This window comes from Notolabrus celidotus, chromosome 2 (assembly GCF_009762535.1).
Source record: "Notolabrus celidotus isolate fNotCel1 chromosome 2, fNotCel1.pri, whole genome shotgun sequence".
NCBI lineage: Eukaryota > Metazoa > Chordata > Actinopteri > Labriformes > Labridae > Notolabrus > Notolabrus celidotus.
This window is the reverse complement of record NC_048273.1, coordinates 30,011,884-30,035,556: the sequence shown is the minus strand read 5'-3', so window position 1 is coordinate 30,035,556 and position 23,673 is coordinate 30,011,884. Positions and strand designations below refer to the sequence as shown.

Genomic DNA, 23,673 nt, shown 5'->3' with positions numbered 1-23,673 from the left:
CACACAGACACAAACCCACACTTGTGGCATTTTCATATTTCTGGTTAAGCTGTCGGTCAACCCCCTTCCTTCAAATCTGAGTGTGTTTCCTGGCGCACGTTATGTCAAGGCAGACCTCCCCCAGTTAGGATGGAGAATCTACACACACACAAACGCACACATTGACACACACAAACACACAGCAAACTCTCGTCACTTGTTTTTGTTTCCCGTCTCCCCAGCTGCTCTGACCCTTCCCTCCCCTCTGTCTTTTTTTCTCCGCTCTCCTCGGACCATTCCAGCTTTCTCCTCTCCTCCCTTCGGTTGTGAGTGTGTTTTTTGGGTGCAGGATGTGTTGTTCGGTGGGTTTTGCCAGGTCTCTGGGCCTGGCCCTGCTGCCTCTGGCCCTCTGCTGTATCGTGGCCAACGTGCTGCTGTTGTTTCCTATGGGAGAAACCACCTACCTTAAGCAGGACCGCCTGGCCAGCTACATCTGGTACTTTGGTGGACTGGGAGGCGGAGGACTGATGGTGAGTAACAAAACTATGCTTATATATTAATAAAAAGAAGATGAAGATCTTCTTTCAGGTTTATTGAAGGTCAAATCTCTTTTTTTCAACTTTTGTCTGATTGACAAACTTGTGAGTTGGCAACACATGAACAATTGTTGTCTGGTGAATGAAACCATAAAACAGGTGCTGCTCATGGAAGGGCATATTTTACAGAATGACGAATCACTCACACAAAGGTCACATTATTTTATTGAACTCTAAGTTCTGACCACGTCATAAATGAATAAATTTAGTGTGATTTGTCTTCAGGAATTCTCACTGGTAGTATAAAGGGATCCAGCTTTCTTTGACTTTTTGGTAGTCAAGAGTCGGTTTTGCTGTTTCGGCTCATGTTTAAAATGAGTTTGAACAACTTTTAATTTCAATCTGAATCTGTTTTTACAGCAAATCATAATGAAAAATGATAATTTTTATTATGATTGAGGCCATCATTTTGACAAAATCCTGATTTTTCATGTAAAACTTTCTCCATGAGGTTCACAGTTCATCCTCCATTTTCCGAAGAGGGAAAAACGCTGAACTTTGACTTTTGTGCTCAGATTTTACAGAATTAAACATTCAATTTACTAAATTTACTAAATACAGGATAAATCACTACCATGCTCTGTACTTTAATGCAGGTTTAGGCCATTTATTCCTCATTTTGGACTTTATAAAGTATTTTTAAAATGTGAGTAAGCTGTAATGGAGAGCTGGACCTTCAGAGGTTAAATAGTCATGTGTAACTTTAACAGGACTAGAGCTTTCACAGAGAGTTAGGTAAGAAGAGTGTGCATCTTTGTTGATGTGTCTGCATCTTTCCTATACGATACTGGCAGATGAAGCCAAATATCATGCAGTTGGGTTATTCCACCACTTGGTGCTGTGTGATACCCCAGAGTAGAACTTATTCCAGTTAGCTGCAGAGAGAAGAATCGAAGCGTTGATTCTTTTTCCATTCTGACACCAAAGCGAGTAACTCTTTATATAACTGCACGAAAATGTTTCTCATGTTAACCAAAATGAATGAGATTCTTTCACAGCATTTCAGCCATGTGACTTTCAACTTTCCCACTGTGAGCACTTTGAAGACAAAATGATGAAGCCACACTGGAAACTAGTATCCCCTCCCTTCCTCTCTTATTCAGCAGTAGCAGACACAGATACTGGTTCATGTAGATACAGAGTGTGCTTTTATGCAGGCTGAAGCCTTGTTTAAACTCACTTTTTCTTTAAGTCAGCTTTTCTTGTCTTTTCTTATTTTAACCGTGAAGTTGTGGTTTCATGTTTGACTCCCAAAAACATAATTCTAAAGCAAGCGATGGTTGAATACCACTTGTTCTCCCTTCAGTACCATTCAGACTGAGTGTTTTTGCAGTTATTCTTGGAGAACAATGAAGGGTTGTGTAAATTCAGTTAATCCGTCTGCTCTACATGCTGCTGATCTGATGGGTTTATGCTCTGACCAAGCAGAAAGGAGTTATTCTTTTAGTTTGGTTTTTAAGGAGGAACAGAGGAGAGATTGTATTTTTCCCAGACAAGATTAACCGTGTTTACCAGCACAGCAATTGTACCGGATACATAATGCTTAACTCTCTCAAATATTCATCACTTTTTTAGTCTTTTTCCTGCAGTCAAAATGAGGCATTTCAGGGTCTTCAAAGAAAGAGAGGATGATAAAGATTTGTCCCGTGTCTAATCTACTTTTTGTTATGCAGAAGACAGAAAATGTAGTCTTTATTCTCTGCAGGTGTTTGGCGTTGAACAGTCAAAATAATCAAAAAGTACAGCAGTCTTCAAAAAGTGTGGCTCAGTGGTGTCTCATTATTGGGAAACTGAAGTTATAGAGCTGATAAATCAGCGCAGAAATGCAAGACGAAGCATTTCAAAAGCAAAAGAGGGGGAAATAATGCTCGGAGGGATTATTAGGTCCACTTGAGTTACGAAAGAGCGAAGTCTGAGCCTTCAAAATGATCCTTTTGTATGCTTGAAATTCCTCTCCTGCAAAACTTTCACAAAAAAAATAGGGGATTATGCCCCATAAGTTGCTGAAATGTTCTTAAAACTTGAATATGAGACTTCTGAGAAACTAGCAAAAGTATGCAACACAGATAAAAATCCAAAGACTCCCTGAATAGGCATGCATATACACTGCCTGACTGCTGATGCTGGACTGGGCATTGCTGTTGATGCCTACAGTGTCTATTCTTGTTCAGCTAGCTTATTAACTTGTGAGGGATTGCACAGGAAATGAGTTGACTGGCTTATTACAGGACTGTAAAGGTCATAGATGGATGAAAGAGAATATCAACAAAAAGGGAAAATTGACATGGAAATAATTAGCATATTGCTGCTGTAATATGAAAATTGGGAAATGCAGTTGAATCAAAATCAGCAAGCAGCAAAGAGTACTAGATAGCATTTCAGAAACACCTCTTCTTAGAGTCTCTCAATCCAGGATTTCAGGATAAAGGCCACTAATAAAAGCCTGGCTCAAACTTCTTCCTTTGGATGAATACACATTTTGTATATGAGTCAGTCTGTATTTTATATTTGATATAATAAGGAGAGAAAAGGTGAATCCCATAGATTGAAATGCATTCATTTATCCACTTTCTTCTTTGTTCTGAGATTGCATTTTTCTGGCATCCTCTCTGTTTTAATCTCCAGGCTTTTCCTTTTTGTGGAAATAACACAACACTAAAAGTCAAAGATCAAACTGACCCCTCTGAGAGAAACCTATCTTTAGCTCTCTCTTCCTCCCTCCCCTTTCCTTCGTTCTCTCTTCCTGTTTCACAGAGCACTTTGTACTGACTCTCGTTTTTGCCTCCTCTGTGAAATAGCGCTTCATGGGGGTGTATGTAACACTGACTATGATCTCTGAGTGTGTGTCAATGTGTAAAACCTTGGGAACTTCCCTCCCTCTGTTTGGGTGTGATTTTGCTGGGGTAGAGACAACAGGACTGGAAAAAGGAAACAAGGAAGGAGGGAGGGATAGTAAAAGAGTAGAAACCTAAAACAAACAGATGTTGGAATCACGCTTTCTCCTGCATTTCTGATGCAGTGAGTCCATGTATGAACTGCAATGTTTTGTCAGTTTTTTGGGGTTGAATAACAAGAAATACCCTCCATAAATCAAACACATGATCAATAAATATGCATTATGCACCAGAAAATGAATCCTAATAAAGAGACGTTTCATGTAGGTCAAACCTTTGGGTTCAGGATGCCTTTGAATCCTGACACTAGCAACACAGTCATGCCAGACTTGACCGAGACTTAGAACGGTTGTTCAAAGTTTTTAAGCTTATTAGGAATAAGTTGGCTTTTGTACAGAGCATTACTAGGACCAGCTACAGGTGATGCTGACAAAACTTCTGGCTGCCGAAGCTTACAAATGTGCTAGCTGACTCAAAACAGAGAATACAGTTCTGATTTAAGTACTTGCAAGTCCTTTACACTTGCAACACAGTCAGACCGGACTTGACCGAGGCTTGACTATCTTACAGTTGTTCAAAGTTTTTAAATAATTGACTCTATCTAGCTTTCATTTAACTGTACTATTAGCATTAGACTACATGTATCACTTTGAGTATCTTTTCTTACTAGATGGGGTTTCTTTTGATACATAGCCAAACTACTGCCTTACACTCACAAAAATGTTGATCAACCCTTCTGTTATGTTCGTTTCTCAGGAACAGCAATAATGGTCCTGAGTCAATTTGACCCAGTGCATGTTTAATTATGTAAAAGTGTCAGAAACCCAAAAAATCTTGTTTGTCTCATTATAAACTCTATAACTAACCATTTCAATCAATATGCAATATGCATGTGCAATGGTCTTCTTTACCTCTCACAGATCATGGTTCAAAGACTTGTTTTCATAAAAATTTATGTTAAAACTTTTTTTAATGTACATTTGAAAGACCTTAATATAAATGAAATAGTTTTACATAACATAGATTTTTGTTTATTTTATTTTACATTTTGAATTTTACTCTTTTTATGAAGTGAAGCCCACATAGTTATGCCTTATTTTGCTGGTTTGGAGGGCATATATTGCCTTAATGGGCAGCGACCTCTGAATACCGCTAGCCTTTCATCCACTTTGACATTAAGGCCTAGGTTCTAGAGTAGTAGAAGTTGCTCTATCCACAACCCCAGAGAAACAATTAGCATTTGACCCTTCTGACCCCTTTTAGCCTCCACCTTGACTGCCAGGTCACATTGACCCGCACAGTATGTATGTAATATAAACATTCGGGGGGGTTGCAAATACGTGAAATGAACCATTTTCATTGTATATGTTGATAACGCTACTTAAGCCAAGCATTCATCTCGGAAAAATACCTTTAATTTTTTTATTTTTTATTTTTGAACTTTAAAATGGGTCAATTTGACCCGCAACATAACAGGAGGGTTAAAAGAAGGCACAAAAAAGTCTTCAGGCTCAATATTGTGTGGAGAGGAGATGTATGATGCATGTGTAAACTTTGAATGAATACATACATTTGACTTGTAAGTTTTTTGGGACAGAGCAAGTAGACTACCAGTGTTTTGTTGGTGGTGCTCTCGGTAACTGCTAGCAAAGACGTTTAGCATGCTTTTTTTCTTCTGTTGTTCTGTAACTGAACAGTATATTCCTTGCTTTCAGATGCTGGTTCCAGCTGTGGTGTTCATCTCTCTGGGGAAATGTAGCTTCTGCTGGAATGAGAGCTTAATGGTAAGAGACTAAACAAAATACAAAGCGAATCACAACATCTCTGTTTTGTTAAGTCTGTACTAAACTGTGATTTTGCACCCTGCATCAAAGAGTGATGACATCGGGGTTAAGCTAATGTTTGCTCACAGTGGTTGCAGAGTCCTGTATTCACTATTCTTACATCAAAATAAAAGGCTTCATGTCTGAGAACTGTCTTTCCCCTCCTCTGAATCTCTGTATAGACTTCCTTTTTCTCTGCTGTTTTCTCCACGCTTGCTGATAAAGCTCTACAGTAGTCATTAAGCCAGCTAACACTGAGTCCTTATGAGGTGGAATGCTAATGCTAATCCAGAGTTTATAATTCAACAAGGGGCCCATTGTTAGTTAACACTCCACAACATAAGCTTGGTTCACACCCCTAAGACCACATGCACAGCTGCAAGTGAGATTTTTTAAACGTGTGTGTTGTATTTTATCTGTGAGAAGGGTATATGAACCCCTGCTACTCATACAGACAGGGACTGGGATCAGTCACATTCACAAAAGTATACACACAGGAAAAAATGCCCCTCCAAAATCAAGAAAAAAAAAACTTATTTCAAGGTATTTTTACCTTGAATCTGCCAATAGAACAAGTGACAGGAATGATAACAGTTAGTCTTTTTTCATTAAAAAATTTTTTTTTGCACTAATACATTTCATGTCAACTTCTTCATTTGAGATATATTCACCTTAATTTGAGTTGTATTATAGCGGCACTTCTCTAGGTTTAAGACCATCTTGTACCTGAAATAAGATTATAAAGTTTAATTTGAGCATTTTGAGATATAATGTCTTCTCATAGTGATATACTAATATTCAGTCATGCTGATTTTTATGTTAGCCAGCTATGCTCAAAAGTAGGTGTTTCATTGTGTGCATGTAGTTTCAGGATGTTTATTTGTATCTGATTTAAAACAGTGCCTGAAAACTGTAACCCACCTTAAAACTTTTCTTACTTTCTTTTATCAATGGAGCTGTTTTCTGATAGATTATCCAATAAAATGCATTTACTCAAATCAAGTAAAGTGTTTGTCTTAAATCAAGATGATCCGTCTTCTACAAATAAGATCTCAGCTTGAAAAATGTATGAAAAGTAAAATAAATCTTGTTTCTTCTAAATTAAAATTCAAAACAAGATCATTTCAAGACTGTTTGACTTAATAAGATATTTAAGATGTCTTAAAACAAGTCCCTCTATCTTGCTCAAATGTTACTTGTTAAGTACATTTATATTAGATTAAGTGGGATAAGACATTTTGACTAAAAATGAGACGATTTCATTTGGTAAGATTTTGAGTTTTTTGCAGTTTAAATGTGTTATACGTTTTTTAATACCATGTTGTGTGTCTGTGTTGGTCTCCAGATGTGCGGCTCAGTGTTGGCAGCTGTGATCGGACTGGTGGGGTCTTGCTACTGTTTGGTTATATCAGGGTTCACTTTGGTGCAGGGTCCCCAGTGCTTCACCTCTTTTGGATGGTCTTACCCCTTTGCAGACCAGGGGGGCAGGTATGAAGACACTTGTGTTTACAGTGTATTTTGTAGAGGAAGTAATTTTCACAATGCAGTTTTTTTGCACTAATGCAGCCTTCAGTGTTTCTGTAAAACTTTTCTTTAAGTATGTGGAACCTAACAGTTCTTAACATCATTGTTAAGGTCACTAAAGGCTTACACAGGTGGAAAATTAAAAGCTATGCCACTAAATATGGGTGTTTTCATCCTTGTATTGAGTTTTTTTGTAATCTCTGCATGCTAAAAATGCTTTGCCTTTTATCTTTGAGAAATACTTGAAGTTGTCAACATATATAATATATTTAATATAATCATATAATATACAAACATTCATTTACAACATTAGCATTTAAGATTTTTATTGAATATGTTACTATAAATTGGACGAAAATGTACAAAATCAACATCAACATATTGATTAAGACTTAAAAAGGTGTTGCAACTTGTTTACTGGTGTAATACATTGACTAATAAAACTAAGCGACTTCTCTTTGCAATAACTGCTGGACTTTAGAAAAACGCCTGTCTAACGTTTTTCCACATTGGCCTCTCTATCGAAACAAATAGACTGTGCCCTCTTCTCTATGCAGTTTATGGTCTGAACCCAGCATGGCTCTCTGTAAATGTTTCTGATCCCTCACTCTCTCTATTCTCTAGGTACCTCTTACAACCAGAGCTTTGGTCACGGTGTCTTCAGCCAGTCAACATTGTGGAGTGGAACGTGACTCTGCTGTGTGTGCTGATGGGTTTGGCTGTGCTGGAGTTCATCATATGTCTCATGCAGCTGGGGAGCGGTTTGGTCAACGCTGTCTGTCGGCCCTTTTGCTATAAGCAGGAGTACAGTCTTAATGCTTAGGTGAACACATTTGTATGTACACTCACTGGCAGAGACACAAGAGCATGCGCACACATAGACAGTCACACATTCAACCTGTATGCACACCTATGGGACACTAATGGGCACATGCATATGTACAGCCTCTTTGCCTTATGTGTGTGTTTGAAAGCATTTTTACTTTGACACACATGGAGCAACCACTATGTCGCTATGCTTTTAATCAGTCTTTTTGGAGCGGGTGAAATCCCTGTTCAGTCATTGATGATAACTAAAACTATTTCTGAGGCAATAAGTTATCAGTCCATCATAATGTTGATGTATATGTGTGTTTATGTTGACTTGTGTGTCTTGAATACTGCATAAAAACTGAAAAATGATGCTAAATCACGCTGTAACTGGTGAAAAGAGGCGATGCAGACCATCATGTACATATCAATGTATATAATAAAAACAAAGTAGAGCATCCTCAAAAAGAATAATATCAATATTAGGTATAATGGATTATAGGTGTTAAAGTGTTGGGACAGTTGCGTGAAACAAACAAAAACTGTTGTTTCCTTTTTTAAAACCACAAAAACGTTATTTTTTAAACTTAATGACGACTTATTGCCTACATGGATACATACAGTGTTTGTATTATTCCTGCCAAGGTTGCTTACTTTCTTTATGATCAATACTTACTGTGTATACCTCGTTGACTTCATAAATCCATCGACCACCCTGTCTTTTTTGTGCATGAGCAGATGATACTGCACTTCAGATTCACATCATTACTCTTGTATAATTCCTATTAAAGCCACATATTTTTTACAGTATTTATGGTGTCATTGCAAGAAGTAATGCACATTTCCATTACAATAGTGATTACAATGATGCACCAGAAAGTGTCCTTCCTGTCAGGTTGAAGTCTTTTGGCTCAAATATTTAAACACTGGACCAACTGAGGAGCACAAGCAAATGTATGTTTGTTTAAAACCATTGTCATTGTCAGAGCTTTTTTTGTCATAATTTGTTTTTCTGATGCCAGATCAGCGTTGACAGACATTTTATATATATTTTAGTGACATATTTTTATAATGTATGTTATTTGTTTGTGCTGTCTTGAATAAAAAAATAACTTTCCATTTTGTGACCATGCAGCTGATCTTTGTTAACCCCTGAAAGAGATTCAGATTCATAGCAAAGGCATTCTCAGGACATACAGCACATTACACTCCAATGGACTTTACCCTGAAATCTCTCCAAATGTCAGTGATAGTCAGAGGATTAAATGCAACACATTTATGATGTGAAAACCGGCTTTTCTCCTCTACTGTCCATAACTGATCATTTCCATTAACTGATATTTTGTTCATGATTTGACCTTATTACTTTCATATGTGTGCATGCAGCCTGCTTGCTGTGTTGCAATCAATTCCTGGACTATAGCGTCTGTCCTGGAGTTTCCAAAGTTATGCAACATCAGGACCCAAACTGAACAAATTTGGCTTTCAACCCTTGGAGTTGAGCCAATTACAAGCCACTTCAAACGAATGAATTATACATTCCAAGTCCCCCTAAGATGAGAGCGATTAAGACTTTTAAAATCCTGAACCTTTCTTATAGTGTGATTATTTTGCCAAACTTGGCTCTTGATCAAGGAAATTGAAATAAACATTGAAGTAACTAAATGAATTATCTTGGTAACAATGATTTCATGGATATAAAGTCAACACTGAGAAACACACAACCCTCAAAGTTATCAGCAGTCAGCAGTGGATTTTTCACCTTTTTTTCGTTAAACTTAAACAGCAGTATTGACTTGACCAAAAGTCAATGTTTTCATCATCAGCTAACTACAACTGCACTTGATTTTTGGCTGCAATTCCCCCCAGTATAAAAAAGAGTGGTGCATTCTGTGTATTCAAGTTGAAAATAGATAATCTACCTTAGGTTTAACATATATATATAACTCAAATTTGATCTCTTCATGTGTGGACAATGTGTATGTCACAGAATAAGGGATCTTCTATTGTTATGAAATTTAAACTGTTTGATTTAACAGAGAGTCGGGGAGCTCTGATAGGTTGGCTCAGCCCTCTACTGTTGGTCAGTGACCCCTCTGCCCCTCTCAGTTGTTACCTGCAGTGGGTTAGCTCAGGGGTATAAATACGCCCACAGGGTCTAAAGTCTCTCAGACAGACGGACAAATAGATCTGTCTGTTCTCTGCACCGTTTTTCATCAGCATTACTATCCGCTGTATTAACACTGAGATCAAGCCTCTTCTGTCACTTGGGCTCTAAAATGGTGTCAGTAGTGTTAGGCAGAGTGTTGCTGCTGTGTTGTGCAGCAGCATATGTGTCGGGGGAGTTGAGAGGTTACTTCCTGAGGATAGAGGAGGTTTCTTGGAACTACGCCCCAACTGGGATGAACGTCATACAAAACCGCTCCCTGCAGGAGGATGAGTGAGTACAAGAACAGTACTTTGTCTTGTTTATGTATAGTGGGTAAGTGAGTCTCTTGGAGCTCATTCAAAATGCATCAGCAAATCATAATTTCGTTCAAAGACAGGAGAACAACTTCCTCCTGTACTAGTCCCTTTACACTTTCTTCTTTGTAACTCCATTTGACACTCCATCTTCAGATTCATCAGACAAACTGATCAGTTAAGGGCCTGTGTCCACTGACGGTGTTTTTTGTGCTGGTGCTTCATACCGCTTGATGTTAACATTTAATATGACAAAAGTATTTGTTCGTTGCTTTCCCTGTTTTGACAACCCAAAATGTCTGCTGTATTTTAATTGTAGTCCACATGTGACCGCTCATCTTTTTCTCTCTCTGTAGAGAAGCCTCAGTCTTTTTAAAGCGGGGCCCTCAGCGGATCGGGCCCACCTATAAGAAAGCTGTGTATAAGCAGTACACAGACAGCACCTACAGGACAGAGGTGACAAAGGAAGGTTGGCTGGGCTACCTGGGACCTATGTTGATGGCCGAGGAGGGAGACACAGTTATCATCCATCTGAGAAACGCTGCCTCCCGACCTTATAGCATTCATCCACATGGTCTGAACTACAGCAAGGACACTGAGGGTGAGGAGTTAAACAAATATTGATGCTTAGAAAGATGATAAACTCTGGAGCAAAGTAACAGTGCTATCAGTTCTTTCTACATTTTATCAATGGATATGTCTGGATTCAAGTCCACCTTGGTGTGAGACTGTATTCACAAGCTGTTTAGTCTAATCATCAGAACAAGACGTAACGTTTCAGAGGTATAAGGTAAAATTTACTGCTTGCTCTCTTTAGCACAGTCCTTTCAGATGACACAGCCCTGGTTTTTGGCGCAAGCCTGCAAATGTGGCAACTACTGGGTTCTGTAAAGGAAGAGTTCTCTAAAGCGGCGTCAACAAACAGGCATCTTTACCCAATGTTCAGTGCTTTGTTTGTTGGAAAATTCAGGACAACATCGCTTTCTCTCACATCTGAGGAAGCACTTTTAGAAAAGTTATTAAAAAATAACAAACCTTGAACGGTAGTGTTGTTCAAAGTTTGCAGAGTGGTGGAGCAGAAAGTTGTCTTAGATATTGAGTGTACTTATCCTTAAATTTTGTATTCCACTGTTTGAGGGGTAGACACCCATATAGTAGATCTGTAACTTTGTGATGTCGAAAAGCCTTATCAGTTGAAAAAACTGTCTAAAAATCCACATCCAGAGCAGCCTGCAGACTGAGCAGCTAATGTCTACTCATGTGAATTCTGAGCACCCAACGCCCTAACATTAAATGTTTGAAATAAGAGCGTAACAATACCTTCTGCATATCTCTTTAGGAGCTCTGTACCCAGACGGTACTGGTCCAGCACAAAAGACTGACGACTTGGTGGCTCCAGGTGCAACAAAAGTCTATCAGTGGACGCTCCCAGAGACCCATGGCCCAATGTCAGATGATGCCAACTGCATGACCCGCTTCTACCACTCCCATGTAAACGCGCCAAAAGACATCAACTCAGGACTGATCGGACCCCTCGTCGTCTGTAAGAGAGGTACCCAAAGATTCTGTAATCACTCGTAATTTTTAGAGTCACTTTAATTTTCATGATCTGCTGCTATGCACTTTAAGCTGTAATTCAGAAGGAAAGTATTGTACTTTAAATCCACTAAATGTGTAGCATTGTACAGATCAACCATATTTTGAGCTAAAACAACCAATTGGATTATCATTTAGCTACTTTTAGACAACAGCTAATGCTAACATTCAACCCCTTTGCAAGTAACAACACAATAGCTAACATTTAACCGCTTCCAAATTAAGTTGTGCTCAGGGCTTTAATTTGTGTTTTACCTGTCAGTACATCAGTCCTTTGCACAGGTCTTTGCAATGCCCTCTCCTCTCCTCTGTAGGAACCGTGGATTTATATGGAGACCGGTCAGGAGACTACCTGTATGCTCTGCTCTTCATGGTGTCAGATGAGAACTTTAGCTGGTACCTGGATGAGAACATCAGGACCTACATAACGAGTCCTGCCAGAGACCTGAAGGAGAATGAAGATTTTATTGAGAGCAACAAAATGCATGGTTAGAGAGAGCATTCACAGCCACATGTTCACACCTACAGTACATGCACACAGTTATAAACACCTTTAACTCTGAGTGTGGATTGCAGGTATAAATGGTTATCTATACGGGAACCTGCCTGGACTGAGCATGTGCCAAGGCAACAAGATCAACTGGCACCTGTTTGGCTTAGGCAATGAGGTACAATTTACATGATTTTGTCCCCTTTTCTCATTTATTAATTTTTTTGACTCAGACGATGATGACATGGTAGCACAAACAGAACATACAATACAGGTAACACAATGATGTTACACAGCAGAGCTGAACTACACCAAATATTACTTTAACAATGCAAAGACATTCTTCAAAAAAGCACCTAATTTACTTTTGGCTTACCTGATTGCAATAGCAGAATTAAATTAGATAGAAATGGGCGCTTTAAGTAAAACTTTGGTAGATACCATATACTGTATAAGATATGGACGTAGGGTCCGTGACGTCACCCATCTGTTTCTGAAGCGCTGTTTTTAGGCCAATCGGTGGCGGCAGCCATATTGCGCAGTCGAGCCATTGTGACTTAAAGAGGCGGGCTTTGAGCCTCCTCGCCAACAGCTGCAGTGTCCCCGCCTGTCAATCAAGTCAGCTGTGCCTCTCATTGGAAGACTTGTAATCTCCATATCTTCAAAATTGCCGCGTTAGAAAATTTACCCCCCCAAGCGGATCCTCGATGATCTGCAGTTTTGAGTACTTCTGCATTGGACTCATATTTAGACCGGAGGTTGCTGCTTGGTAGATACCTCTCTCAGCTGACTTCAAAGCAAAAGAAGTGAGCAATGAGAACATTCATTGAAATGTAGTGGAGTCAGAAGTACAATATTTGTCTTTCAAATGTAACGGAGTAAAAGTAATACGTTTTCCAAAAAATAATACTAAGGAAATTTACTTTGTTACTGTCCACCACTGGTCCCATGTGGTTTTACCAATTAACTTATAATTTTAGTGACAAATGAAAATGCAACACCTAATTCTCCTCTAAAATAATGTATTTTATAAAAGTTTAAGTTATATTTTCTGGGCATTTTCGCCTTTAATGGACAGGATAGCTGAAGAGAGACAAAAAATGTGGGGTAGAGAGTGGAAAGATAAGCAGCAAATGGTTGAAGCCAGGAGTCAAACCTGCGACTGCTCGGACGCGCCCTGTAGCCTCAGTTAATTGGCACCTGCTTAAACCGCTATAGGCCAACAATACGCCACAATCATTTTTGGAATATGTTGCTAGCTTGTTTTTAAAAGCTAGTTGTGCTCATTTGTAACTTTTTCCAAAAAGGAAAAGCCTGTAACATAACATTTCAGTTTAATACAGGGTGCTAACAGAGTGTGTATGCAACTACCAGCTGGATTTTTACCAGCCTGAAGCTATGATGGTGCTGGCTACAAGCATCTAGTCTGAACACAGTTTAAATGTCAGTTGTCTCCAACAGGTGGACATGCATTCAGTCCATTTCCATGGCCAGATCCTGACCTCTCAGAACCACCACACAGACACAATCAGCCTCTTTCCCGGCTCCAGCACCACAGCTGAAATGGTGGCAGATAACGTTGGACACTGGCTGCTGACGTGTACAGTCAATGATCATCTGATGGGTGAGCTACAGCATCATCTATTCTCACAAAGTCACTGTACTGGAAGTTGTGTTTGAGTTTTATTGAATGTTTTTTTTTTCAGCTGGAATGCAGGCTATATTTGAGATCAAGAAGTGTTTCCCTAACGTCCACAAGCCCCGGCCACACGGGGAGCTCAGACAGTACTTCATTGCTGCTGAAGAAGAAGTGTGGGACTACGCTCCTACGACGCCGTCTGAAGGGTCCGTTATTGTGTACTCTCATCTACATTTTCCCAGAATCATCTCTGGCCTGTCATGTTTTTGAGTCAAATATTCCACTTTGTTCTTGTGCTTGCGTGTGTTTGTAGGGAAGCTCACATGTATGTAACCAGAGGACCAAACCGTCTTGGGAGCCGCTATAAGAAGGCTCGCTACGTGGAATACACTGACAACACCTTCACAACAAAGATGCTTCGCAGCCCAGAGGAGCAACACCTTGGAATTCTGGGTAATCAGGCTGGGACTGGGTTTGGTGGCTTTTTCTGAATCAGAGAAACAGGAAGAGGATGTGTTCTTTCCCATTTTTTAAATTACAACTTCTAATACACAACTAAAATATATCTGTTAGAAGTAAATGTGATGAGTAAATGTTTTACTCAAGTAAAAATACGCAGGTATAATAAGGAGTACTAAAAGGAAAAAGATGACTCTGTGACTATTATATTATCACATTTAATCATTAGATGATTATTACCCATGTGTGTAATATGACTGCAGAATTCCATGGTTTTATTTAATCAAGGTGGAGCTTATTGGAAACTTTACTGAACAGGACATTGACTAATGTTTATTTTGATCAATGATTTAACCTATGAGAGAAAAGAATCCTCACACTTTCTTCCGATTCATTTTCACCAATTGGCCAATTAAGTTTTTTAGCTGTACTTGCACATGTATGCACGTCATTAAATTTACAAGCAAGGAAACATATTTCAAACTCTATGTTTTGTATGTAAAAAAGAAATGATGTTGAAACAACTTACAAAAACTGTTGTACATGACGAACATGAAAAGAAAATATTCATATAAAGTGCAAGTTGTTCAAATTTGTACTCATGTAGCACTTGGGTAGATTCACTTTTAATAGACACATTTCACCAATGAAAGCTAGGAGGTTGGTTGTCCTGCGACTCTTCAAAATTAAATCTAGTCTCACAACTGTCTGATGTAATTTATCAGCTATATGGGTTAAAAAAAATCCATCTTTCTGACCTTTTTGCATCATCATAGTGGATGATCTTTATTCATATTTTAAAAGGGCTCTCCCTTTTGCCTAAATAGTGAGTTAGATAATGTTAAAGGATCATGATATGACTCCCTAATTTAGGCATCTTCTGGATTTAGCATTTAATATAAAGCAAATGTTTAAAGTATGTGGCCAGAATCTTGTTACCATAAGATAAAGCATACAATATTTTTCACATATAACAAGATCATCTGGTCTTTTTCCAAAATGTTCAATAAACCAACACCTGTTCATGCCTCCAGGTCCTGTGCTGAGAGCTGAAGAGAAGGACACTATCAGAGTGGTGTTCAAGAACAAAGCCAGCCGGCCTTACACGATACAACCACATGGTGTTCAGTACAACATTGAGCAGGATGGGACGCTCTATTATAATGAACTGGAAGGTTAATATAAAACATGCACGTACTGTCCATGAGAGAAGTTATTTTTACACATGAAGAGCTTAATCATCATTTTGATTGCCTCAAATTTCCCCTGTCCTATGCTTCCTCTCTTCAGAGTCCTACACAGACAAGAAACTGCGGGAGCTTAAGAGGCAAACACGTGAGTTCAAACCTAAGTGACAGTATCGTAAATTCACAAAACTCTTCATGTTTTAGAATGAACTACAACCTTTTTGTGTTTCTCTAGGAGTGGTGACCCCTCCACCAGCTGCTCTGGTCAGATCGGGGGCGGTGCACACTTATGAGTGGACGGTGCCGGTGGGTGCTGGTCCAACACAGGGTGAAGCTGACTGTCTGACCTATCTGTACTACTCTGGTGTGGACCCTGTCAAAGACACCAGCTCTGGACTTGTCGGGCCGCTCCTTGTCTGTCGGGTTGGATCACTCAAGCGTCAAGTTCAGGTGAGTAGAGGGTCAGAAACTGAACTTATTGTGTGAGGATTTTTATTTGTATGAAGGCGTTTTGAACTGGTTGCTTACCATTTGATCCTTTAGGTCTGATTTGAGGGATAGTAAAATAAAATATAGTCCAATACTGAACATACTTACTTTGTGGCTAAATATTATTTTGAAATGGACATTTTAAAAACAGTAGGTAAATGATCTTACACCATTTGATAATTGTTATCTGATTCTGTAGCTCCCCTGAGCTTTCTAACATCTTATGGCAGATAATGTTTTCTGCCCCAAAGCACGTTTTCCTGGTTCATTTTCAGTACTGTCATAGTGTCATTGTCAGTGCATTAAGAATAGTTTTACAAAAACAAGGAAAAAAAACCAATATAAAACCTGGAGTACATTATTTGATCTACAATGAGTCTCCAAAGTTACCAGTCTGACGCAAACATGGCTATTAAAGCTGAAAATGTCACTCTAACACTGCCCCATCCGTCCAATATATATCGCTTTTCCCAGTTAGGGTTGCATGTGCTGGAGTCTATCCAAGCTGTCATTGGGCGAGAGGTGGGGTATACCCTGGACATCCAAACTCACACCTATGGACAATTTAGAACGACCAATTAACCAAACAGCCAGGTTTTTGGACTGATGGAGAAAGCCAAAATACACAGAGGGAACCCATGCATGCATGGGGAGAACATGCAAACTCTAGCCAGGGGTTTGGACCAGGATCCGTCTTGCTGAGGCAACTGCGCTAACCACTGCACCCCCATGCAGCCTCTGTTATTAGTAAATGTATAAATAAAGATACAAAGCAAGTTCATTTTTTTCAGAGTTGTTTTTGAGAAATAATTGTAGGTTTAAGTTTAGAAGTCTTACTGTGACTGCCTACAGGTCAAGCACAATTTAACACCTGTACCTTTCTTTGTCTCTCCTCTGTTTACGTAGAAAAACTACCAGAAAGAGTTTCACCTCATGGCCACAGTGTTTGACGAGAACCTCAGCTGGTATCTGGATGATAACATTAGGACATTTGCCACTGCTCCCACCACTGTTAGCAAGTCGAATGAGGGCTTCATAGAAAGCAACAAAATGCATGGTGAGAAGGAGAATCATTAAAGCAGGATTTAGAGTCTCCTCCGATGCTGGAAAAAATCCCCAATCTTTTATTAATCTTTTTGGAATAATATCTTCATGTTCTTTTTCTTTTAGCCATCAATGGGTTTGTGTACAAGAACCTCCCAGGCCTGACCATGTGTAAGGCAGATAAAGTAACATGGCACTTATCAGGACTGGGTACAGAGACGGACATCGTCAGCCTCTACTTCCAAGGAAACCGCTTCATCTACCGTCAGAACAGACGAGACACCATCAGCGTCTTCCCTCACATCTCACGCACCGTCACAATGGAGCCAGACAGCATGGGTATGCACCTCTACAGCATTATAACCTTCAGTGCGAATGATACAACCTGGAAATCTTATGTTTTAACCAGAAGGGCCATCAAACGAATCAAAAAGCCTCATGGTGTTTCATTTCAACTAATGTAGGACTGACAAGTCACTGAGATGGATCCTTGCTATATACAAACAGAAGAACAAACAAAACAACTTAATAAATTCATAGACATTTAAGTAATACGTAATATTTGCCCCCAGATACAGATTTTCTGAAGAAGTAAAGGGCCATCTTTACACAAATTAAATGATTGAAGGCTTGGGTTCTGTTTTCTTCTGAGAATGTGGTATCTGTGTGTGTTTCAGGTCAGTTTGAAGTGGTTTCAGCGACAGTAAACCATTATCGTGCTGGAATGAGAGCCAACTACACAGTACAGAAGTGCAGCCTCCTCCAGCGTCAGGGTGAGACAATGTTGCACTCAAAAACATACTACATCGCTGCTATGGAAATGACCTGGGACTACTCTCCAAACCGCACCTGGGAGGCTGAGATGTTCCGGGGTCAGGAAAGGTATGGTTTAAACTGCACAGGTACTGGACTAAGTTTGGACTGTGACACACAGCTGGTGTATACTGTAGATAAAATGATGTCTTATATCTTGCTCTTCGATTTTTTTCACTAAAGCGTTCAGAAGATTCACACCCATACATGAGTCTTTATGAAAAATGCTGTTTTAATTTCCTGTCTCTCTTCCTCTGTAGTCCTGCTACCGTCTTCCTGGACCAGCAGGGTGGCTTTATAGGCTCTCGTTACAAGAAGGTGGTCTACCGTCAGTTCACTAATGACAAGTTTACCAAGCAGGTAGACAGAACAGCTGACATGGAACACCTCGGCATCATGGGTAAGTACAGCATCATGGGCAGTACAGATGTACAAATTGGGACAATAAAGTAAAAGTAACAAAATATACTGAGTGAAATTGTATGCAATCAAGTTGGCATTTCTGTTTTTGCTTCATTGGTCATGCTAAACATGTTTCTGTCACTCAGGTCCAATGATCCATGCTGATGTGGGAGACAAGGTGAAGGTGGTTTTTAAAAATATGGCAACCAGGCCGTATTCCATCCACGCACATGGAGTCAAGACAGACACTCCTGATGTTTACAACACACCTCCAGGTACAGACAGAATGTCAGCTGACAGGGAGGAAGACTATGCTCTATCAAATGGTTAAATATTGAATAACTAAGTTAAAATGTGTTTAAAAAATGCTCTGTGCATACTACTATGAAAATAACTACTAACACTACTACCAATATTAAAATAACAATACTACTACTACTGATAGTAACAATAACAACAGTAATAATAATAATAATAATAATAATAATAATAATAATAATAATAATAATAATAATAATAATAACAACAATACTACCACAACAACTACTACTACTAATGCTTATAATACTATCAACAACAACAACTACTACAAGAAAAATGATAATTATAATAATAACAATACTACAACTACTACCACTACTACTACAACAACTATAATAATAACAATGATACTTGTTTTACTACTACTAATACTATTACTACTACTATTACTACTACTACTACTACTACTACTAATAATATCAATAATAATAATATTATTATTATTATTATTATTATTATTAATAATAATAATAATAATAATAATAATAATAATAATAATAATAATAATCATGATAGTCTAATTTTCTTATTTCTATATCCTGTAACGTCATGTTTTCTCGATATAGCAAAGCAATACAAAAATAAGTATTCCAAACCTTTAAAATGAATAAGCGTATATATTATATGATGTCTTTCCAGGTGAAACTCACACATACTACTGGTATGTAACAAAGAAAACTGGACCAACTACAGAGCAAGAGGAGTGCTCAGTGTCAGCTTACTACTCCACTACTGATGTTGCCAAGGTATGCACACACACACACACAAACCTTTCATAGAACGTGGTTTGTTTTGGGTAACGGATTCACGTAACATAGGCGTTTTATCAACTTGACAAACATACATTACATTTGTGTATGTGCAACATTTTAAGATATAAGAGAATAAGATGAGATAAGACAAGATAAGAGAGAAGTTTATTAACCTCAAAATATATTCAATAAGGTTTCCCCAGAATAACAGAAGAAAAGACAACACAAAAGAGTATCAAACACAAGTGAAGTTTTAAACAAGAGGAGATGAAGAGTAATGGCATCACCATGACACAAGATTCGTGATTATTTGAGATTTATGACAGTGAGAACTTTGTCCCTGAGTGGCACTTACTTTAAAGAGTTTTCTATTTTCTTGAGGTATTAGCAGCACAATTATTCCCTCTCATTCCTCGCTTTTGAGACCTCAGTCTATAAATGTTATGCATGTGAAGTGGAGAGGGATTTATTGAAGGGTACTCTAGAAATAATACTAGTCCTGAGTTGTATAATAAGTATTACATTTTTTTGGAAGATTCTAAATCTTATTTTCTGAATAAGTTTGATGGTACCTTGCTTCTCCCTAGTCAGGAAAAAACACCTGTGCCTTGTTACCTCAAAGACTAGTTGGCCTTAGATGTGATAGGACCAGTACCTTTGGCGGTTCATTTCCTTTGTGGAGATATTCTTTCCTTTTAAATACCTAACCCAGCCATGATACCTTGACCTTAAATCAAATCTTTAAGTTTTTGTCCCCAAAAGTAAAGACAACCCACACAACATGAGTGTGTGAAAACATTCATGTCTCTCCAACATGAGTGACAGGGTATCTTGCACACACACATGCACACAGAGACTCATACTTATGTGATCTCCTGTCTTCCAGGACCTGTACAGCGGTCTGATTGGTCCATTAGTGATTTGTCGACGTAGCTGGGGCAGGTAAGTTCCTTACCACCTGAACATTAATCTAGAACTACTGACTAGAAAGTATTCAGTTTACAATTTGATTGTTATTCAGACGGTTCATGAGGCAAGCAGATATTTTTAATGTGCTGTTCTGCATCATACATCAGACATGAAGTCCTCATGGAGTTTTATAAACTGTTGTTTCAAAGGTCTTTGGGTATGAAGAAAGAAGTGGAGGAGTTTGCTCTGCTCTTCCTGGTTTTTGACGAGAATGAAAGCTGGTGAGTAGAGTCTCAAATGTAGCCGTCCTTTACATTTTTAGTTTTAGTAAGTTTCAGAACTAAAATAATGTTGGTCCTTTTCTCAAAGGATAGTCCACGTGATGTTTGAGTTCTAAATGATGAGCTTTTAAGATTGAGATTAAAAAAATGTGCTGGCACTGAAATTAAGGGCAGTAGAATCGAATTATGGATTGAAACACAATATACCTGATACAGGCTTGACCTTAGTAATATCACCAATGGTTATTATGAACAGTTTCTACAGATCATTTTTCATCAGTGGAAATATTCAAACTGAAAACTGTTGATTGTAAAGTCAAGGCAAATACAAACTTTATAGTCATGCCATCTCAACCTGAGATGATGTTTTAGCCCTTATTAGTTCAGCTTGGAAATTTCGGCAGAACTGACAGGAGGATCAGTTGCAGCATTCTATATTTGGCAAATGATTACTCTTATGCTTCCAGGTATCTGGATGAAAACATCAGGACCAACATCAGGAACCCTCGCGCCAACCTGAAGGATGATGAAACCTTCATAGAGAGCAACAAGATGCACTGTGAGAAGATATGCACTCAAATATATGAAAACATTTTCACTCTAATACTTTGTTGCTTCATTGCCTTTTCAATATGTGTGCTTGCTTTGCAGCCATTAATGGTCTGATGTATGGGAATCTGAATGGTCTGAACTTGGAGGTGGGCGATAAGGTGTACTGGTACCTGATGGGAATGGGTAATGATGTGGACATACACACGGTGCACTGGCATGGACACATGATAGAATATAAGGTGTGTACAAAAAATTGCAAAACATGCCTTCACAAGCACACATTATACGAACACACACTGGTTTACACCAACACTGACTGTTCTCTCTTTACAGCTGGGTGGAGGTCCTCATCGTACGGATGTGTACGAGCTCTTTCCAGCCACCTTCCAGGTAAGAACTTTAAACAGCCTGACTCAATATTGGAATCATGTAACTTACTTTTGCCAAATCAAGTAGACAGTCTGGAAGAATCGTATCAAATGAAGCGGTGGTGGTTTGACTTTCAATACATTGAATGACCATATAGAAAGTTAAGAAACAGGTTAAAACTGCATTTAAAAAAAACAACTTACTAATAGTGGTGGCTGGTGTATTCTTCTCAAGGAAGAGGGCTATAGCTTAAACCAAAATATACATACAAGGTAAAACATTAGGTATTACAACAGTGTTTTTATTTAAGTTCAGGCACTGAATTGTAACTACTCAGCTGAATAAGCATCTGTTTTTGTGTTCATGGTAAGTGATCAAAGTTTAAAGATATCTTATGATAGATTACAGGTCAACTAGCTTGTCTCTAGTTGGTCTTACAGACGGACAGGGATGTGCCAAGACACATTACATGCCCTTCACGTTATGCCTCAATTCATGAGAATACCCTCCTGCTGCCATATGTTGGGTCTATATCTTAATGGTGGTTCTTGGCTGGAAATGTGACCTATGAGTAATTTTAGACAGAAAAAACATTTTCAATTAATGTTTTAATACAGATTAGATTATACAATTTACCCACTTGCTCTTTCATATCACCCTTGTTCTTTTTAACAATTCAAGATAATTGTTGACAATATTTGTAATTTAAAGTCTGTAATTTCCCTTGCAGGTGGTGGTAAAAGATGAGAAAAAAGAGAAACACTCTAATGCCTGTTTAAAAAAGGAAACTTGCAAGTTATTAATCGTGTTGTTCCGACTTTTCCTCTGCAGACAGTAAAGATGCGTCCCCAGTACCCTGGTACCTGGCTGCTTCACTGTCACGTCACTGACCACATCAAAGGAGGCATGGTGACGCTGTATAACGTCAATTTAAAAAGTAAGGAAAATAATAAATTCAGACTCAGAGAAATACCAATAGATTGTATTGAAGTGGTTGTGTAAGAAAATTGACATATTTTTTCTTCTTTAACAGAAAAGAAAGGCGGGCTGTTTGGCTGAACACTTGAGGAAAACGGATCCAGGAAGAAAATTGAAAGTCCAGCTTAAATTCAGATTTAGCAACTATTCGACCAGAGCAGTTTGAAACAGAGTGGTTTTACAGTCACATTTTTCATAAATGTCTGTCTGATATTTTTTTTTTACCTGACACAGAAAACTGTTAGACTAGTGTGAGAAAGAAAAAGAAAACTGAGGGTGAGTTTTTAGGGCTTCATATGACTGTTGCGTGTGTCTGTAAGAGCAGTAGTCAGCCAGCAGAGGGCACTGCGGTCTGGTGGTAAATAGTCTCTGTGAAGAGTGCAAAGCTGCCAGATTTCAAACTTTGCAAGCTTGTGAACAGTATTCTTAAAAGCATAATGTAACAACAAATATAAGGTGTGGGAAAATTGTGTTTTTGAAAGAGCTTCTGACTGATTACAATCTAGGAGAGATGTACAACTTGAGTATTTTTTTTTTTCACTCTTTTAAACCTGATCAGATTACTTGAGAACAAACTACATAAATGTAAATGCTGGATAAATACAAATTTAAATATAAGAGGATGCCACTTGTATTTTTGAAATTCCTTTTTATTCAGAAGCTAATTTTCCCATTTACTGAAAATCAAAATGATAAAGACTGTAAACTTAAATTGTTGATGCATGAATAAAAGATTAACTGGAAGAGTCAGACCTCTTAACTGAGTGTTATACTATGAGTGAGAAACAGGATATCTCACTGATATAGTAGTTACGACAGAAACACCATGTACATAGTGGTTAAGTGATTCATTTTACACTTCCCTTCAGTTGATACAGAGAGAATAAGCAGCCTGCACTGCAATATAATTTAATGCATTTGTGGTACAAATTTGTGAAAAAGTTTCTAGATCAGGATGGTCTATTTGAAATTTATTCTGAAATTGGATATACAGGTGTATCTAAAAAAAAATAGACTATTATATGCAAAATATTTTCCAACAGTTAAGACATTGAAAATTAAATATACTGTAAACGTGTTACATGCAAACTAAAATGTTCAGATTGCTTGATAATTATGTGTTTTACCTACAGCTAAAATAAATATTAAAATATTAAAATATATTACGAGTTTGAGTAAACCATGCCTCAAGCAGTATAAAAACCATGTATCTCTCAGTATAGTTCAGAACACACAGCTGCAGTCTTGGGGAAGACTGCCGACTTGACCATTGTCCAGAGGACGATCATCAACACCTCCACAA

At 38.3% G+C, this 23,673-nt stretch overlaps 2 protein-coding genes and 1 long non-coding RNA gene across 3 annotated transcripts; 2 read left to right on the top strand and 1 right to left on the bottom strand.

Annotated features, from left to right (window-relative positions):
• The first annotated feature begins 153 nt into the window (after positions 1 to 153).
• On the top strand, positions 154 to 8,745 carry tm4sf18 (transmembrane 4 L six family member 18). Its single transcript, XM_034699525.1, has 4 exons — positions 154 to 509; positions 5,185 to 5,253; positions 6,638 to 6,780; positions 7,441 to 8,745. Exons 1-4 carry the CDS (start codon positions 330 to 332, stop codon positions 7,637 to 7,639), a joined length of 591 nt encoding a protein of 196 aa, XP_034555416.1. The 5' UTR covers positions 154 to 329; the 3' UTR covers positions 7,640 to 8,745.
• LOC117824144 lies at positions 7,227 to 12,165 on the bottom strand. Its single transcript, XR_004633534.1, has 3 exons — positions 11,941 to 12,165; positions 11,410 to 11,630; positions 7,227 to 7,608 (listed from the first exon to the last, which is right to left on the bottom strand). It is a non-coding gene; the product is annotated as an uncharacterized LOC117824144 (long non-coding RNA).
• Positions 9,765 to 22,710, top strand: cp (ceruloplasmin). The gene is made up of 24 exons (XM_034699536.1): positions 9,765 to 10,066; positions 10,446 to 10,690; positions 11,429 to 11,641; positions 12,000 to 12,173; positions 12,262 to 12,353; positions 13,637 to 13,799; positions 13,882 to 14,020; positions 14,128 to 14,267; positions 15,308 to 15,448; positions 15,564 to 15,608; positions 15,696 to 15,910; positions 16,856 to 17,006; positions 17,120 to 17,332; positions 17,671 to 17,875; positions 18,067 to 18,206; positions 18,355 to 18,483; positions 19,169 to 19,275; positions 20,168 to 20,223; positions 20,400 to 20,471; positions 20,939 to 21,030; positions 21,123 to 21,262; positions 21,357 to 21,413; positions 22,224 to 22,329; positions 22,426 to 22,710. Exons 1-24 carry the CDS (start codon positions 9,906 to 9,908, stop codon positions 22,449 to 22,451), a joined length of 3,222 nt encoding a protein of 1,073 aa, XP_034555427.1. The 5' UTR covers positions 9,765 to 9,905; the 3' UTR covers positions 22,452 to 22,710.
• Positions 22,711 to 23,673: the final 963 nt, after the last annotated feature.

What these genes read in the sequence shown, in the direction of transcription:
- cp (XM_034699536.1), top strand. Translation starts at nt 9,906, where the DNA reads ATGGTGTCAGTAGTGTTAGGCAGAGTGTTGCTGCTGTGTTGTGCAGCA. An exon ending in CTATTATAATGAACTGGAAG is followed by an intron (nt 15,449 to 15,563) that starts GTTAATATAAAA and finishes TCCTCTCTTCAG; the next exon opens with AGTCCTACACAGACAAGAAA. An exon ending in GACACATGATAGAATATAAG is followed by an intron (nt 21,263 to 21,356) that starts GTGTGTACAAAA and finishes CTCTCTTTACAG; the next exon opens with CTGGGTGGAGGTCCTCATCG.
- tm4sf18 (XM_034699525.1), top strand. Translation starts at nt 330, where the DNA reads ATGTGTTGTTCGGTGGGTTTTGCCAGGTCTCTGGGCCTGGCCCTGCTG. An exon ending in TGGGAGGCGGAGGACTGATG is followed by an intron (nt 510 to 5,184) that starts GTGAGTAACAAA and finishes CCTTGCTTTCAG; the next exon opens with ATGCTGGTTCCAGCTGTGGT. An exon ending in TTTGCAGACCAGGGGGGCAG is followed by an intron (nt 6,781 to 7,440) that starts GTATGAAGACAC and finishes TCTATTCTCTAG; the next exon opens with GTACCTCTTACAACCAGAGC.